Source organism: Sinohyriopsis cumingii, chromosome 4, assembly GCF_028554795.1.
Source record: "Sinohyriopsis cumingii isolate HCF-2022 chromosome 4, ASM2855479v2, whole genome shotgun sequence".
NCBI classification, from domain to species: domain Eukaryota; kingdom Metazoa; phylum Mollusca; class Bivalvia; order Unionida; family Unionidae; genus Sinohyriopsis; species Sinohyriopsis cumingii.
Genome location: NC_142964.1, coordinates 115602311 through 115621341, shown reverse-complemented (window position 1 = coordinate 115621341; position 19031 = coordinate 115602311). Strand labels below are relative to the sequence as shown.

At 34.8% G+C, this 19031-nt stretch overlaps 1 protein-coding gene across 6 annotated transcripts in view; it reads left to right on the top strand.

The window, feature by feature from the left end:
- Positions 1 to 19031, top strand: part of LOC149801933 (multiple C2 and transmembrane domain-containing protein 1-like) — a 237077-nt gene that overhangs the window by 190780 nt on the left and 27266 nt on the right. For all 6 annotated transcript variants that reach the window (XM_089956319.1, XM_089956318.1, XM_089956316.1 and 3 more), the window contains 5 exons: positions 1144 to 1285; positions 6764 to 6866; positions 7576 to 7677; positions 9292 to 9366; positions 11480 to 11599. In XM_089956319.1, the coding sequence (XP_089812445.1) occupies positions 1144 to 1285; positions 6764 to 6866; positions 7576 to 7677; positions 9292 to 9366; positions 11480 to 11599 (542 nt within the window). The remainder of the gene's footprint in view (positions 1 to 1143; positions 1286 to 6763; positions 6867 to 7575; positions 7678 to 9291; positions 9367 to 11479; positions 11600 to 19031) is intronic.

Sequence of the window (19031 nt, the reverse complement as noted above, 5' to 3'; positions counted from 1 at the left end):
TGGATAGCTTTTACTTGTAAGGAAACACCCTATTAGAGTTCTGGTCAAAAGATCATTGGTTAAGGTCACTGTGACTGCAAAAAAAAAATGGTTTTTGCACAATAACATTACTATGACATCACATGGTGGGCAAGAGGAAGAAGTGTATCTATTTCAGAATCAAATAAAAAAGTCAGGGTCACCAACTGTAAGTAGAAAATGGGTTTTGTTTAATAACTTAAGTTCAAGACTACATAACTTGACTATAGTTTGTGGAGGTCCTACACTTACTGAATGGAATAAGCTGTTTGATTTGGGGTCAAAGGTCAATTTCATTGTGACCTTTAAAGTAGATCTTGCACAATATCACGGTAATCAAAGATAAAAGTCCCAGATTGGTACATTTCTGGTACTGTTGTACCTAAAAGTAGAAAATTGATGTCAGAATACAGTATATTAAAATCGGTGTAGAAATGCCATGGAAACAACACAAGTGCAAAATTGCTGCATCTGGCATCTATGCTGAAAATGTTTATGCATTTGACCTTAGCTTTAAAAGCCCTACCATCAATATAAAAAGGATCATGGCTCAAGTAATCTCAGCTAGACTAATGAGTAAAAATGTTTTGAAATCTGATAGCAAGAGTTAAAAATGTAAAAAGAATGAAATATCAATGATATGAATGAATTAAAATCATTTTTTGCTTTAAAATGAAAAATTCCAGAAATTGAAGCAAAGGAGACTGCTAACTCCCAAACTAATTTAGATGAAATGAATTTCCCTCCAACCCTATGTATGCCCCAAAACCCATTGCGCTACAGGGCCTTCACCTCAGCCTAGTTTAACAAACATATTTCAGAGTTCATGTTTAAGAATGAAATAATTCATTGTGAAATTTTGTGAAGATACTTGTCCCCAGGTTCAAGGTCAAAGGTCATCGCTTAAATTTTATACTACATTTATCAGCATGTTAGAGTTTTTCAGGAATATCTTAGATGATTTCCAAAGTTAGTAGAAACAAAAAAATTAAAGTATTGAAAGAAATGGACTTATTAATTCCTTCCAGTTCTTGTTCAGTAGAGCATCAGTTCCTTGAAAGGATTCTTTTTTTCGTGGCATGAATTTTGTAATTTGTGTCCATTCTCTTTTACAAATTGTTTCAGTGTACAAAGCTCAGGGTCTCATGGCAGCTGACATAGGGGGTAAAAGTGATCCATTTTGTGTCCTAGAGTTAGTGAATTCCAGACTCCAGACACAGACTGAATACAAGACTCTCAACCCAGAGTGGAACAAAGTTTTCACATTGTAAGTTCATGAATGCTGTAACTGTGAAACCTTTCTGTATGTGACCGTCAAGGAACAAGTCTAATAGAATTCTTCCTGTGCATGGTGATGTATAGAAATATTCCACACATTGGTCAGAATTTTGTGTCAGACATGAGTCCTCTTTGGATGTCTAATGCAAAAGTCTGATTCCATGTGTGGACTTTTCTTAGCCAGCTCCAGTGTATAATGAAGCTGAGTTAGGTACAATGAAAAAAGTTTGTACCACTGTGTACTGTGGTAATTCTGTAAATACCATTATATGTACCATGGTATAATGCAATTATATTATATTAGAATTTGCTGTGTGTATGTTAATTGTTTCTTAACCCTTTACCTCATAGAGCATAGTTACGAAGTGCAGTGCGCTATAAATAGAACACCTGTTACCTATTCAACTCCATATGCATCGGCCTGCCTGTTAACTGTTAAACAATGTAGTGTATATTACGTTTAACAGCAATTTTAACCATTTTACATTTTTGTAAATTAAAGAGTAAAGTCTGATTGTTATAGCTGTGTAATTATTTTTCACGGAAGAATTTTTGATGTGCTTTAAAATCTTGAGAGAACTCGTTCACCGTCAAGTCAGTGAGACCACATGACCAACCGTTGCTGCCATTTCTCATACTCGAAATTTACAAGCTTTTTGTCCGCGTCTACATCACTAAGTTATCTGAATTTGATAATTTATAAAAACTAATTGCTGCCTACATCAATATTAGAGCCTTTACCTAAATTATTGAAGCTTTCATAGTTGTGATTCTAATCGTGAAAACTTCATAAGTGCTGAATGAAATCCGCGACCTCCATTTTGGAGAGTGGAGATTATGAACCGGTTACTTTAAATAGTAGATATTGACCAGAGCATAAACAGTGACCACATGATCTGATGTAATTGTCATTCGCAGAAATGAATGTAGTATTTAATAGGGGGTTTTCCTCGAAGGTGGCGCTACGAAAACCGGCTTAAAATGGCTGATGTTTACAGCAGACATCAAAAGGTGCTTCCATGCAAATGGAGTAGAGGTGTCCAAAGGCGCTTGCATGAGGTAAAGGGTTAAGTTGTCATCTAAACACTGTAACTAAATTAGGATGATTCATCTTGCACTATTATAGCTGACATTCTGTACAAGACATTTTGCTGACATAAGAGAGCTTGTTGATTGATAATAATGGGAAATTTTGATGCTGTAGCCTATAGTCTACTAGCTGTACTATTGATGTAATAGGCAGGGAAACTTTGGGATGCCAATACCAGGGCAGGGAAACTTAAGTGGGATGCCAATGTAAATGCCAATAAAGCCAGTGATAATATGTACTAGTCAGCATAAAACAAACTGACATGACAAACAAGAAAATATATGGCAGGCAAGATAAATAAAAAGAAATTCAAACAGAACAGCTGTTCTTCTAAATATCTTGGATGATTTGTTTTGTACTATGGAGGAATACGTGTATATAGCACATTAACATACACTAGTAAATAACTGAAAAAATGACATTTTTTAAAAAAGTCAACTTTTATTCCAAAATTGAATTTGGTCAGAATATATTTAACAACATTCCAGTTTGCTGCCATCATGTGATGAAAGGTTTATAAATATGAATTATTTTTGTAATATTCTAAATTAATTTGTGGCAGATACAACTATTATGTCCAAAAAAAGTTAGAATTATTTTGTGATGAGAAATTAAAATCTGCTATTATTGTTATTAAATTCTTCAAAAGATTACATGGGAATTTTCATACGTACTTTAACTAATGGAAACTGTCAAAGTACCAGTATATTGGACAGGTTCTGTGGTACATACCACCAGAATAAACGTAGTAAGCTACGGTACCAACAGGACTTTAAACCTCTGTAATGTATAATTACTTGGCTCACATTCTTGGCTGTAAAAGCCGAGTTTATTAACAAAATGGCAGCCAGCCAGTACATATAAAACAAAAATGACAAAATACATTTAAAATGTTTTGAGTTTAGACAGAAGGTAAAATTTGATGTAAATGTGGAAATGAGGTAAAAGTGCAAGATTGATAGCTATTGAAATTAATGTGATGAAAGACTCACAGACAGTCATGATGTTATGATAACACGATACAAATAAGTCAAATTAGTGATGGAGATCCCAGGTGGCATAAGGTGCTTGTCTTAACAGATCACTGACATCTCACATCTGTCCATGTGGGTTCAAATCTCAGGCTCAGCCAGTGTGGGTCAGTGGTTCTCCCTAGTGTTTTCCGGGTTCTTCCTCCACCATATATACTGGCTGCCATGTATAGCCTGTCATGTACTGGAAAATGGTGTAAAACCCATGAAAACAACCAGAATGACAAAAGTGGCAATCCACTAACAAAAATGCTGTTTGAATGTTATGTGATTTACAACAATAGTTATTTAATGATAGAGATATTCGCTGCCAGTGTTTGAAACTGGATATAATCATGGTAATATTCCGTCAGCAAAATCAAGATGTGCACAGTCCTATGTTGATTGGTTTTTCATACCTTCAGGATATTTATTTGCTGATTTTTATTGTGATTTATGGGTGTGTTCTTTATGAGGAGGTATGTTTAGTCTAGAGGTGTTGATAGAGGTAGCTTGTGCTGTTCTAGCTTGCTTCTGCTAAACACATTTCTGTTCTGGAATTTGATATGATTTAACATTGTATTTTGGTTTTTGTAATCCATCTGATACAAATTAGAGAGTAAAATATCAATTCTCTTGCAATTAACTGAGATTTAAATAGTCTTATTTCAATGACCTTAAAATTTGTCTCATTAGGGACCTCAAACAGTAATTTGGAAAACCACAGATTATTGTTATCTGGATATGGGGCCGAAACAGTTCCTTTGGGAAAACTTAAGTTTATTGTCATCTAGGTAGGGACCCCAAAAAATACCATTGGAAAACCACATTTTTATTGCTATCTAGCTAGGGACTCCAAATGGTACCCATGGAAAACCACTGTTTATTGTTGCCTAGTAGTGGACACTAAACTTCATTAGGAAACCAGTTTATTATTATCTAGATAGGGACCTCAAACAATACCATTGGTAAACCATAGTTTATTGTTATCCAGATAGGGACACCAAACAGTACCCTTGGGAAATCACAGTTTATTGTTATCTATATATGGACACCAAACAATACCCTTGGGAAACCAGTTTATTGTTATCTAGATAGGGACCCCAAACAATACCCTTGTGAAACCCCAGTTTATTGTTATCTAGATAGGGACCCCAAACAGCACCCTTGGGAAACCCCAGTTTATTGTTATCTAGATAGGGACCCCAAACAATACCTTTGGGAAAACCCAGTTTATTGTTATCTAGATATGGACCCCAAACAGTGCATTTGGGAAACCCCAGTTTATTGTTATCTAGATAGGACCCCAAACAATACCTTTGGGAAACCCCAGTTTATTGTTATCTAGATAGGGACCCCAAACAATACCCTTGGGAAACCCCAGTTTATTGTTATCTAGATAGGGACCCCAAACAATACCCTTGGGAAACCACAGTTTATTGTTATCTAGATAGGGACCCCAAACAATACCTTTGGGAAAACCCAGTTTATTGTTATCTAGATAGGGACCCCAAACAATACCTTTGGGAAATCCCAGTTTATTGTTATCTAGATAGGACCCCAAACAGTACCTTTGGGAAACCCCAGTTTATTGTTATCTAGATAGGGACCCCAAACAATATCGTTGGGAAACAGCAGAGCTTTTTGTTTATTGCTTCATTTGTTATATATTGTAAATCTCATATCTGCAAGCACCAATTAAGAATTTCCGTTTACATCATTATTATGCATATGCTTTGACATAGTGAGTAGTGCTCTCCCAAACAGTAGGAATGGACTAATACTTTTTATTGCCTGATCTAGACATATTGTAAGCCTACCAAATTAAAAAAAAATATATATAATAATTTGTGACTGTACTGCACTCTTGTTTACTAAAGGCATAAGTTGCTCTCGTTTGCCCCCATTTAACCAGCTAATTGTGAACAGAATAAATAGCCTTCATGTAGTTGAACTGTGACAAGCTTAGTTAATGACACTTCTTTTGATCGTCCAAGAAAGAAACTAGACCTTAGTAACCTTTTAATTACATTTAGTCGGTGACACTTTTGACACAATCTGTAACCTATGCATAGTGAGCTTCATATTTTACTTTGTTTGCCGTGTTTATTTGACAGTTTCATGGATAAACAAATCAAAGGCAATTTGATATAATGATATTTTGAAATATCCTATGAATGTCCATTTGTTCAGAGCATATGCTGTTCAAAACTTGTGTACTACATTGGGGATCTTGAAATCCCAATATTTGCTGGACATGTCCTGCAACATGTTCAGCAAATATGGGATCTGGGGATGCCTGATTGGTATGTATGTATTAGCCTTTAGTCTTTTATCTCAAGACAATAATGGCCACATGGTACCAATTAAAAGTAAATTTCTAATTTTTTTACATTGTTTGATGACAGAATAAGAAGGATTATGTTGGGTTTTAAAGACTTACTGACAATTCTATAGCCATAAAATGACCTAGAAACTTGAATGGAAGATAATATCTGTATATATATTGGAGTTCAATTATATCCAAAAAATAATAATGAATTCACCGTATATACAAATTGTATAATTCCCTTTTTAAAATAGAAGCCCTGCTTTTATCCCTATCACACTCTACATGTTGAAATAGGAGCGTTGTTTTTATATCCCAGTCATGATTCCACATTTTAAATAGGAGAGTGGTTTATACCGGTCATATTCCACTTTTAAAAATGAGCCCAGGTTTTATCCCAGTCATAATGTCACACTCTAAATTAGGAGACCATCTTTTATCCCGTTACACTTCAATTGACATAAGAGTTGAAGTTTTATCAGTTATATGCCATTGAAGGAACCCAGGTTTTATCCCAGTCATAATGCCACACTCTAAAATAGGAGCCCAGCTTTTATCCCATTGTATTCCACATTGAAATAGGAGGTCAGGTTTTATCCCATTCATACTCCACAGTTTGAAATAGGATCCCAGGTTTTATACCAGCCATATTCCATTGTGGTAACCCAGATTTTATACCAATCATACACCATTGCAACACAGAACATATCTACCTCATATCAGTTCAGAAAGGGACATAACCACATTTCCAAAAATTGACTTGAAACAAAGGGTGGCAACTGCATTCTTGTTGGAATGAAGTTTTCTTAAGCTTTGTTGCATTTTCTTCATTCAAAGATATATTTACTCAAAGCGTGCAAATTTCCCTTTATATGAAGTCAAACACAGATTGCAACTTAGCAAATTTTTCACACCTTTTTATTCCATATTTCTAAGAGAGATTAAAGGAAGGTAATTCAGTTTTGAAATGATACTTCATTGTAGACCCTTGGTAAAGCCTCAGTAATCATTGTGTTTATTTCCTCTGTATGGTTACAGCAATGTGAAGGACATTCACTCAGTGTTGGAGGTGACAGTGTATGATGAGGACAGAGATAAGAAGGTGGAGTTTCTAGGCAAAGTGTCCATTCCACTCCTGAAGGTAAGGATTTTGTAGCTAACTGGCAGATCCAGGTAACCTCAAAAGAGGGTTATCTAATATTACCCCCCCCTCCACATACACACACACCTACACACCTAGATATGAAACATACATTGCTAAATAAGCTTGTACTTCCTTGCTTAGCTTCTGCTGCTCTTTTTCTAGGTGTGGTACACCTGTTACAAAAAAATTAAGGATCTTACTGGAGTGCTGTTTTCATAGATTTAATATGAGATGATTTATATTAATCTTTTGAGATCCCTTGTACATTCTGATACATCAGACAGTCAAGCTTTGGTCTTATATGGTATCATTGTGAGTTATGATATCCTACATGCTTAATGACTAAAACGAATATGGCACAGCAACTCAGGTAGGTTATTTAGTTCTGAGGAAATTGGACTCAAGTGCCTTGTGCAGAGATACACCATTATAGTTGACCCATGTTGATCCATTTATGGGCCTGGATTTGAACCCGTGCCAACCCGTGCCATTACAGTTCCAAGTCTTGAATTCTTACTACTCTACATTGTGGCTTCTAGCTCCATTAATCATGCACGAGAGTACATCTGGCCTATTCTACATCCCAAAGCCTGCAGAAGGTTAACCCATATAAAATGAAAGAGATTGGTTTAAAATGTTGTAAATTAATGATGTCAAACAATAACATTTGGAATGAACTTTTGATGGCTTTTTTTTATTGTTTCAGATACGATCTGGTGAACGGAGATGGTATGCACTCAAAGACAGAAAATTACTACATAAAACTAAAGGCTCAATTCAACTTGAAATGGATTTTATTTTTAACCATGTAAGTTTTTGTCATTATTTAGATGGTGTCGGATCTTACTGATTTTATGTATCATTATTACAGATATGGCTTTGACTTAAGATAAATAAATTTGCTAAAACAAAAAAATGTGTGACTTTTTACAACTTATTATATGCTTGGCATTAAATAGAGCATGTCAGATGTTATAATTTTGATTTTTCATCTTTTCCTCATTTAAATTTTTGCAGAATATATTGAGTCTCTTCCTTCTGCTATCACCAGACTTTTTATGTACCTTGCATTTGGGATAAAAGAGAAACTTAGTAATTTCAAACTCAAAAGATCAAATGTCAAGGTCTAACCACCTAAAGTAGTAAATTTGTTTCCACATAAAAACATGACTTGTGTACCAAGTTACCTTGTCCAGCTTTTGTATGTTGCATGCATTTGAGATAAGAATGAAACCTTTTGATTTTGGAGCCAAAACATTTTGCTCATAATATATAAAGTTCTTTATCATCTGTGTTGACCAAAGTTTGTGGATGGCTTGCATTTAAGACAAGGAGGATGTCTGTTTATCTCATGATGAAAAGTTTGGTGGCTAAGGTCACAGAGACTCAAATAAGGAAAAGTGATTTCCACAAAACTATACAAGGTTTGTACCAAAAATCATTACTAATTTTTGTACTACTTATCCAGACTAAACTTTGTAGATGGCTTGAATTTAAGACAAAGGAAGACTTCTTTTGGGGTCAAAAGGTCAAAGTCAAGGTCAGAGTGACTCTGTGAAGAACAGTAATTTTCTTCACCAGATAACTAAAGCCTTGTGATGCAAACTATGGTTAGACTTTATACATGTCTTGCATTTGAGACATTAAAGCCAACTATGGAGTTTGGGATCAGTGGGTCAAATGTCAAATGGGTAAAATGTCAGATGGGTCAAATGTCAAGATTAGAAGATTGAAAGAAGAGCAGTGGTTTCCACAGAAGAACTTGAGTTCTCTGTCCTTTGCCTTGATCAGATTTTATGAAGAGCTTGCGTTTGAAAGAAGACACATATCGATAAAGTGGAGCATATTATTTAGTATTACTCCCAGTGTCACTTTCTGACAGTGTCATGATACACAAGTTAAAAAAGTTTTGTACATCTTTTACACGTATAATGGCCCTTCTATAAAAATAACTGGATGCTTTTCTCAGTCCACAAATTTAAGTACCAATAAAAAAACTTCATTTTCCTTGAGCCATAAAGTTGACACCACAAAAATGTATATCTTTCTATGTACCTAATCTGTGTATCTACCTACTGACTTATCCATCCAACTATCCATTCATCCATCCATCCTCTTTATTGTTGGTACCATCAAAATGCCTTATAATGCCAATTCTATTATAACACCAGTTTTGTCTGCAAACAAATGTTTGCATTCTAACAATTGTAGATTGTAGATCTCTAGTTGCAAATAATAAGCAGATCTTGCAACTGCCATCTACCAATGTTAACATAGCTTGAAAACAATGATCATTCTGTTACTGTGTACCAGAAAATGCATAAATGATACACAGTTTGATTTGAGAGGACGTGCATCATTTGCATCCTGATTAACAAGTAAATGTTCAGTGCCATATTGTAATCTTTTTACTTTATTTCAGGTAAAAGCTGCTGTAAGAACTGTCAATCCCAAAGAAGAAAAATATATGCAACCTGACCCAAGATTTAAAATATCAGTAAGAAGAAGACTTTTTTACCTGTTGAAAGTTCATGAGTATTTTTTATTGGTTTGAAATTGGAATACACCTATTCTTCATGGATATTCACAATAAGAAGGTTATAAGTTTGAACTAATGTCTGTCTGTGAAGCTCACACTCTCCAAAATATATTAGCATTTTCTCACCTGCTTAGACGCAACTGCTCTGGTTGTCTAGTGGTTAGAGCATCTGCCTCATTTGCAGGAGGTCGTAGGTTCGATCCCCAGCTGAGTCATACCAAAGATTTACAAAAATGGTACTAACAGCTACCTTGTTTGGCGCTCAACATTAAGAGTTTAGTGTTACTATTGGTTGGCCTGGTGTCAGGATAATGTGACTGGGTGGGACATCATGCTACATGTCTGTGGCATGATGCCCCAGTGCTAGACATCACTATAAACTGCCACACTGCAGACATTGTAGCGATATGACTGAAAAATTGTTAAAGCTACATTAAAAATCTGAGTCACACACACAACACACCCCTGCTTAGAGTTTATATTGCTTAGGTTTTATTTTACTGCTGCTTGTGTCAGCTGTGTGCATCATTCTGAAGCACACCAATGGAAAAACCAGTCACCTCTTTTTGTACACAAATGACTTTGGTATTAAAGGTTAACTCTTTTTGTATACAAATGACTTTGGTATTAAAGGTTAACTCTAGTGGATTGTGTTGGTTTTCAGGCAAATCATAAGCTGCAGGTAATGTTTGTTCATGGTACATGGTCAGTTTCTTTTTTGCATCGTTATGAACAACCCCAGGGGAATATGTGTGATCTACATTTCTTTTCTTACATTAATTTCCAGGTTAACCCCAGTACAGAAATTTTGTCTTACTGGGTAATTTCCAATTGTAGGCATGATATCCATGTAGAATGTTGTCATTGTGCCCTAGAATCATTCTGAAGCATCCCTGGGTAATAACAGGTCACTGTGATCTACTTTTTCACAATCTGACTTTATTACTTACATGTTATCCCAAGAGTATGAGTTTTGTGATCCCAAAAGATCTCCAGATGTTGTGTTCATAAAACTTGATCATTTGTTATTTGCATTATTTGTAACTATCCAAGGTAAAAGTTGATCACAAGGACTTTTCCGTAATGATTTTGTTATTCACATGTTAACCTAGTGTAAAGGTTTTGTCCTTCTGGTAGCACTCCAAATATAGTCATGGTATGTACCTGGAACTTGATCCTGTCATTAGCATAACTTATCCAATAGTTTTTGATGGCTTGAAGTGAAACTAGGCTTATGATGTGCAGTTCACTGTATTCTTGTTCACAATTCAGAATATTTTATATTTATATATTTTACAAAAATATTAACTAAATATAGCAGGATAAAATTGGATGGATCAAATGACACAATACTCGTAGTTACCAGATGTAGTATCAACCCTAGCTGTAGTGGCAAGCCAGTTAGTTAGGTTTTTTAGGGGTTTTTTTTCTACTTTGGTACGGGGCCCCGAGTGGCCGAGTGGTCTAAAGAACTCTCCGTTACGGATCACTGCCATCTCACCTCTGTCTGCGTGGGTTTGAGTCTCGGATTCGGCCAATGTGGATATGTGAGAAAGCTTGCCAGTAGCTTCTCGAGGGTCGGTGGTTCTTTCCGGGGATTTCCCGGTTTCTTCCTCCATCATTAATACTGGCTGCCATGTATAGCCTATCGCGTGCTGAAAAATGGCATTAAACCCTACAACAACAACAACAACAACTACTACTTTGGTACTTATTTGTGCAGTAATCAATAAGGTGGTATATGGAGAAGTTTAATTCCCATAAGAAAAATACTGCTTGAAAGCTGTTGGCACTTCTTGAGAACAACTGTCTGGGCTGTATGAAAAATGAGTTTTATTTTTGTACAGAATGGAACCCAATATATCCAATGGCATCTGAGATGCAGATAAAATAAATTCCTTTGTATGAGACCCTCAAGGTAGATTAGTTCTTACTTTAATTGTGTTACCCTCTTTAAATAAAGTCATTTTTGTTATTATTATTATTATTATTATTATAAGGCCCAGACTCTATTCTCAATCACCCTGTCAAAAGAATCCTTGTGAACTTGTGCTTTTGTGTCATCTTTCAGACAATGAAGAAGAACATAGACCGAGTGTCTCAGTTAATCAGCACCTTCATGGAGACTGGTCGCTTTATTCAAAGCTGTTTTCAGTGGGAGTCCACATACAGGAGTATAACTGCTTTCATTGTGAGTCTAACACCTGAATATTCTGAGACCTTCAGGTTTAATGTTGTATAATGCTTAAGGATGATTGTTGGTGAAATGTTTTAGTATTTAACTCTCAGAAGAATGTCCAAGCAATACAAAACTATGGAGCAATTAAATTATAGTTGGTGTGCATTTTTTAATCATTCACATAGAAAAATATCTAATCCCTATATAATGGATATTTCATTTTGAAGTATAGGAAACAGTAACCTGTCACCAGTTCTTTATAAAATAGTAGCTTAACCCTGGTAGTGCGGAAGCCATATATTTATGGATGACATCATCTGCTTTGTATGCGGGAACCATATATTTATGGTCAAACATCACCTAGCTCTGTGTGCGGATAACATATATTTTTATGGCACAGGACAGTGATGTCTACGGATGTCCAATCTAGGCCAATCATTAATCATGTGCTAATAATAACAGGGAGATAGCATATGTAATTGTCTCGAAGATCATGGCTCTGCATAACTGTAACAGAACATCAGTGAAACAAATATTTAAACAGACTTATTTGCCCAGGAAGGTACGTTGTCAGCAGTGGACGTTGATGTAAACAATATGATAGCTGACAAGTAGTTGCAGTCTCGCAGCTGTCCCATACCCAAATTGGCACTGATTACTGTATATGGGATAGTCCAAATTAGAATACAGTTTGTTAGGGCTTTGTGTGGAGGAATAAATAGCAATATGCGGAGTTTTCCAAATTTTGAGAATTAATTTTCTGCGGGAATATACCACGTGTTGATATGAAAGTGCTCTGAAACTATCACTTGTTGATATACAAGTGCTATGACATGGCCATCCCATTCAGTAGCAACTTTAAAGTTACACTATATTGAGCTGAAACTGTATAGTAGCTAAGTTTGTCAATGAGTCTGTCATGTGCAGAGCCTTTTCTTATATTGGGTGATACATTGTATCATCAAGAGTAAGAACTGTACAAGCTTGAAAGGGACCAACCATTCATTTTACGGGGGGGTGGGGTGTGTGAGTGTTGACTCCCAACATATTCCTTCCATGTCTAACATTAAAAAAAAAAATCACATTATTTCTATCACATTATAAAGTTCATTTTGCTCTGCTTCTCTATATCTTTCTCTCTCTTTCTCTGTCAACAAACCATTTGAAAAAGAAATGGATGAGAGAAAGAGAGAGATTCACTTCTTAATTTAACCCACTCTTACAACAGCAGTGTGAAATGTATGTGACTTTGGAATCTAATAACCAAGACCTTCATCCAATGTCTGAACTTTTGACCGGTAGAAATCTTTTTCATTTTTCCTCTTCAGTTCGTTTTGTTTCTTTAAGATAGAGCTAGTTTCTGAGGTAACATAATAAAACTTGATATCATTTTTTTTCCTCAAATGTTTTACAATGCAGAAGTTATGATCTGTTAAGATTGTTGCTGAGAATTTTTACGTCATATATTTTTGGCAAGTTGCAGTTATTAATTATCATTGAAAACCTCGCTTTATAATTTATAATCAGTGAGAAATATTTATGTTAATTTTGGTAATAATGACTTTCAGGCCTCTCAAATGTACAGCTCCACTCAAAAGAATACGTGATAACCAATATCACTATCATACATGTGTACCAGACACAAGAGCTCATCAGTGTTTCAAACTTCATCTTAGTGTTCATACTGTTGTTTATTTCTTCTTCACTTGGCGGTAAAGATCATAGAGCTATCTTGGTAGCACACTGGCATTTTTTGGCTGTTTCATTACCATATATAACCAAATATTGGTACACAACTCAGTTGTGTCACAAGAAGACCCAGACTAATGGCTGTGATAATATTGCTCTATCTGATGATATTGCATTCAAATCATTCAGATGTAGACACTAGAATGTAAAAGAATTAAATACGTCTATTTGGAAGGCCACTGACAGTTGTGGAAAATGAATAAAAAAATTTCACAAGAGGATCTGAAATGACCCAAAATATCCAATAGAAAGGAAAAAAAAATACAATATGAGAAAGCGCTCAGGCACAACCAATACAAGTTACCCAAAATAAATACTTAATTAAAGAAGACAAACAAAAATATACAAGATGAGAAAGCGCACAGGCACAACCAATACAATCTACCAAAAAAAATACTTAATTAAAGAAAACAAACAAAAATTAAAAACTGTAACAAATAGCATTCACCTTGAACAAATACACTAAGCCTACGGGTAAAACTACAGTTAGAAAGGTGGGCCAAACTAAGAGTCTGAAAAGATCAGAAAAAAAAAAAAATGAAAAAAAAATAGCTGAACATTATAAGATGTATTTAAAATGAGACTTTAAAACAACTTGAGTTGTAAAGAAAGTTATTCAAAAACCGTATTTGCTGTCATATATTAAAGAATGCATTAATTATTAAAGCTATTAAAGAAATCAAATTCAGTCTGCATATTAATAGATCGTAAAGGAAAGTTATGATGCACATAAGATTTAGTAATGATGATGGCAAAAAGAAAAGTTTATGTAGTCTGAGTCTAGAAATGACCCTAAAAGTCATTAATTCCATGTGTGAAATCCTAACCTTTTTAACAGTAATTTTTATTTTGAAAGAAAAAGTTATATTTGTTTCCTTTACATGATGTGATGAAATAAGAGTTCACTGCAGTCGATAACAAACCTGCATTTGGATTTTGTGTCAGTTATTACATTTGTCACATGTATAAAGATACTTGTATTCATCATATTTATTCTTGCAACCAACTTAAATTGCTTATAGAGATGTTTACATCAAAATCTGTAAGGCAGCTTCCTTTCAATAATTTTCAAATGAGATAACTAGTTTTCCGTTAGTTTGACTTCATTGTAAAAACAGTATTCCCTTCACCCTAAATCATGACAAATATAATTGTTCTACATTATGATAATTATTATTTTACCTTCATAATTAAAACAAATTGATAACATTGAGTTCTTTGAACAATGAATGCTGTATTTAGTTAGATAAAAGATTCTGCCAACACTATTTTTTTTAAATAGTCTTTTAAACCTTTCAAAAACTAACATTACTTTTTGGTTGCTATGGCAACCAAAGTAAATCTATAATTATTTATCAATTTCAGTATGATTAGTATTTGATCTTTATCAATAAATTATACTAGAGAATAGAATTATGTTTTATATGGGTAAATTTGTGAATAATAACTACATAAATATTGCACCATCTAAATATCATACCATTCTGAAATGTTGAGACATGTTTGAAAGTAAAGTTTTAATTATCTAGCATAGGCCTAAAAGTAATGAACTGAGGATATGTAATATGTAGAAAGAAATTAACTGTCCATGTACACATTCAGAATGACTATATTTGATGGAAAAGTATACACTATATTCGATTGTTTTTGTTGTCAAAAATTATTTTCCCACCCATTTTCTCTATTTGGTTGCGATGGTAACCATGAACACACAACAGTTTCACCGATATTTTTAGTGTTTGCAATCTGCATGCATATATGCATCACTGTACAATTTCACAGCAATCTGATTACAAATACTATTTTTGTAGTTGTTATATGGATTTGGCCCCAAAAGTCTGTATTGTTCTGAAACATTTAAGCATACACAGAGATGGCAGTTAGAAACAAATCAGCACTGGTTTCAAGGTCATCCTAAAACAACACAGCACTACCAGGGTTAATAGATATTTAAAAATTCATAAAATTTGTGCAGGTTGGAGGTCATAGATTCCTCTTTTGGGGTACATTGAGAAAAGTATATGTATTTGAGTGGGAATATTTTCTGTAACAAAATGATTAAGGTCTTTGACACAGATACCCATAAGGAAAGTGAAGGCAGGCTTATAAATTGCTTATTATTTTCCTTGTCATATATTGTATAACTTGTTAATAAGTTGAGTCCAAATGCAAGCTGCACAGATCCAGATATGCTGTCACATATTGCACTAGCAGATCTTGGTCTCTTCTATTTGTTATGAGTGATCAGTGGAACAAGTAAGATAGACCCTGATAGCAACTGGGGATATTTTTCAACTGATTCATAAATTTTATATCTGACTTACGGTTCTCTGTATATAGCTTGACAAATATGTTTGTTGTGGCCATTTTATTTAAATTTACTGGTCATAGACTAGAAACAGATTTGTTATTGCTAAACAACATACAGATTGCCATGAAACTCTACACACATATTCATCCCAAGGTCTAGTTGGACCTTAACTCTACACACATATTCATCCCAAGGTCTAGTTGGACCTTAACTCTACACACATATTCATCCCAAGGTCTAGTTGGACCTTAACTCTACACACACATTCATCCCATGGTCTAGTTGGACCTTAACTCTACACACACATTCATCCCATGGTCTAGTTGGACCTTAACTCTACACACACATTCATCCCAAGGTCTAGTTGGACCTAAACTCAACACACACATTCATCCCAAGGCCTAGTTGGACCTAAACTCAACACACACATTCATCCCAAGGCCTAGTTGGACCTAAACTCAACACACACATTCATCCCAAGGTCTAGTTGGACCTAAACTCAACAAAACGATGCTGCTCAGATATCCATTGTGTCCGCTACAGCAGCCATCTTACGATTTCTACTTCTCTGGAACAGATAGCCATATCAGCATGGATTTTTCACTAAAAGACTTCTTTGTTGGTGGTTCGACATAATGAAAATGGTACCATGCTGACATCCAGTATGACTGCCATGACAACCATTTTTAAAATCTTATCACTGCACCTCCTGAACAAAAACTCGTATTGACATGTGTTTTCACCAGAAGGCTTCTTATGATGTATAGTTGAATCTTAATAAAAATTGTTCTGCTTGGACATCCAATATGGCTGCCACAATGGCTATCTAGAAAGTCTTGTTATAGCTACTCCTGAATGGTTGGTTGTACCAGCATGGAATTTTCAGTAAAAGACTTCTTGATGTCTAGTTGATACTAAACAGCTAATTGAAAATGGTGTCAATCTTACATCCAGCATGGCCACTATGACACCCATCTTGAAAACTCTTATTGCTGCTCATCCTAAATGGAAAGTTGTGCTATGATATCTAGTTGACCCCCCCCAACAAAACAAATGGTGCTGATCTGACCCTTTATTGTGGCTTCTGCAATGAACATATTGAAAATCTTGTCACTAATTCTCCTGAATGGACCATCATATGGAAGATCCTGTCTTGAAAGACCACCTCCTCTGCCAAAAAATAATGGTCTCTCAAGACTGGGAGGGTCTAATGACAGGCCATAACACTACATAATGAATAAATCTGCACATGGAAACCCTGGTCAGTGCAGGTAAGTTGTGTCTCAGAACAGGTTTTACTATATCAAGGTGAGATTTTCACCAAAAGTGTTGTAATGGTGTCCAATTTGTCCAGTATAGCTGCCACAGTGGCTAATTTGAAAATTGTATTATTCAGGAGATCAGAAATGATTTCAAAACTTGGCAGTTAAAAAGAAGAAATTACCTCATCTTGAAGTTTTGGACCTTTTTCAGACAATAGAGCATCTGTCCCATTGACAGACTTGTGTTTAATCTTCATAGTTGTTAGTTCTGTTATCTATTTTAGGGATATATAGGTCTGTGTGAAAAATAGGCACCATGTACTTTTATCGTGCTGATATGTAATGGAGGGGTACCCATCTTTCCATCATTTTGTGTGTAAACATTTTTGTTTCCAGAAAATAACTCTCGACTGATATTTAAATCAAACTTGGTGCACCTGACGAGCAAGTTGTTTAGGGGCTCCTTTACCTTCAAGTACTTAAACTTTTCTACATTAAATATTTGTATGTTACCATGAAAATAGTGTAGCATAATTAGAACATCAGTTAGACTTTAGTTTTTTGACTCCAAACAACTCAGAATATGAGTGTGACACATTTGATTCCAGTGATCCATATATGCCTTTTTGCTTTTCACAATTTATTTTCAATACTTTTAACATTTTTGTCCATTTGCACATAAATCCATTCATCCATAATCTACTCTTCCTTTCCCAGGACAAAACTCCAAAACTATCTAAGATAAATTTGATTTTTGCATATTTTTGGTACGGATATGCTTTTTGCTGTGCACAGTTTTTGAGTTTAAATATTTTATTGTTTTCAATTTATCATTTACTCTTTTGATTCCAGAGCACAACTCTAAAACCACTCAGAAGATTTATGTGAAATTTGGTACATATATTTTGTCAGTGGTTGATATGTGCTCTTTGCTTTCCATAGTTCTTCACTTTCTGAGCCCATATTATTGGGAAGTGAAACCTCGTAGTCACTTTTCCAACATCAGTGTCAACAGTTTAGGTTTTGGTTGAAATTTTCAATTGCATATATTTCCTAATCTCTTTGAAAACTTTTTATTGTACTTGGCATAAATTATTAAAATAACTTATTCTATTACAGTAGGACCTGTCTTGAAAGAACCCCCTCACAAAAAATAATGGTCTCTCAAAACAGATGGTCTCTCGTAACAAGTCACAACATTATAAAATCAATAAATCAGTGCATGGCAATCCAGGTCTCTCAAAACAGGTGGTCTCACGTAACAGTGGTCTCTCAAGACAGATTTTACTGTATTTGCTCACTTAACCTCTTTTACCTGTTAATAAGGTTATAGACATTGAAAATTAATCACAGATTGGGTTTTAAAATATTACATTTGCCTTTATTTTTCATAAATCCATGATGGATTGTCCCCATACATTTCTTGGTATATTATGATTATGACACGTGACACATCCATTCATCGCTTGACCATGAGATCGAGGTTAGAGGTAAAAAAAATATGTTTAAGTTTCTTCATACTTCTGATTTATCACTGTGAATCTGAGACTGTTCATTGCATGCTTACTTGTCCATTTGAACTTGAAAATGAGTGATTACTGTGTAAAAAACATTTATTATCAGCTAGGTTTCTGGAATCTAATTATATTTTATGTTTTTTCAGCTTGGCTGATGATTTGAGTAGTGTCAGTGAGTGAGGGACATTTAAGACAAAAATTTTGGATTCCTGATGGGATAGCGCTATATCCAAATTCCTGTTATGGTGAATCACCGTATATGCAGTTGATCTAAACTGCGAATGAAAACATAATAATGAATGATTATTCACTGAAAAAGAGAGGGAGAGGCACCACACTTAATAAATTACCTGTAGGAAGATAAGACAGTCGCAAGTAAAGCAATGTTGAATATACACCCATGACTGGGAGGTTTATTTGCTATGTTATCTGACATTACCTCAGTGCATTTCATGATCCCATATGATATTGTTCTGTTGCAATGCATATGCTGTATTTATACATACCCTCTCAGTAGCCTTTCCAGTCAAACAAATCATGTTTTGAAGGGACAAAAGGAAATATTGTATTTTGTTGATTTCTTATAAGTGACAATTTTTTCTATT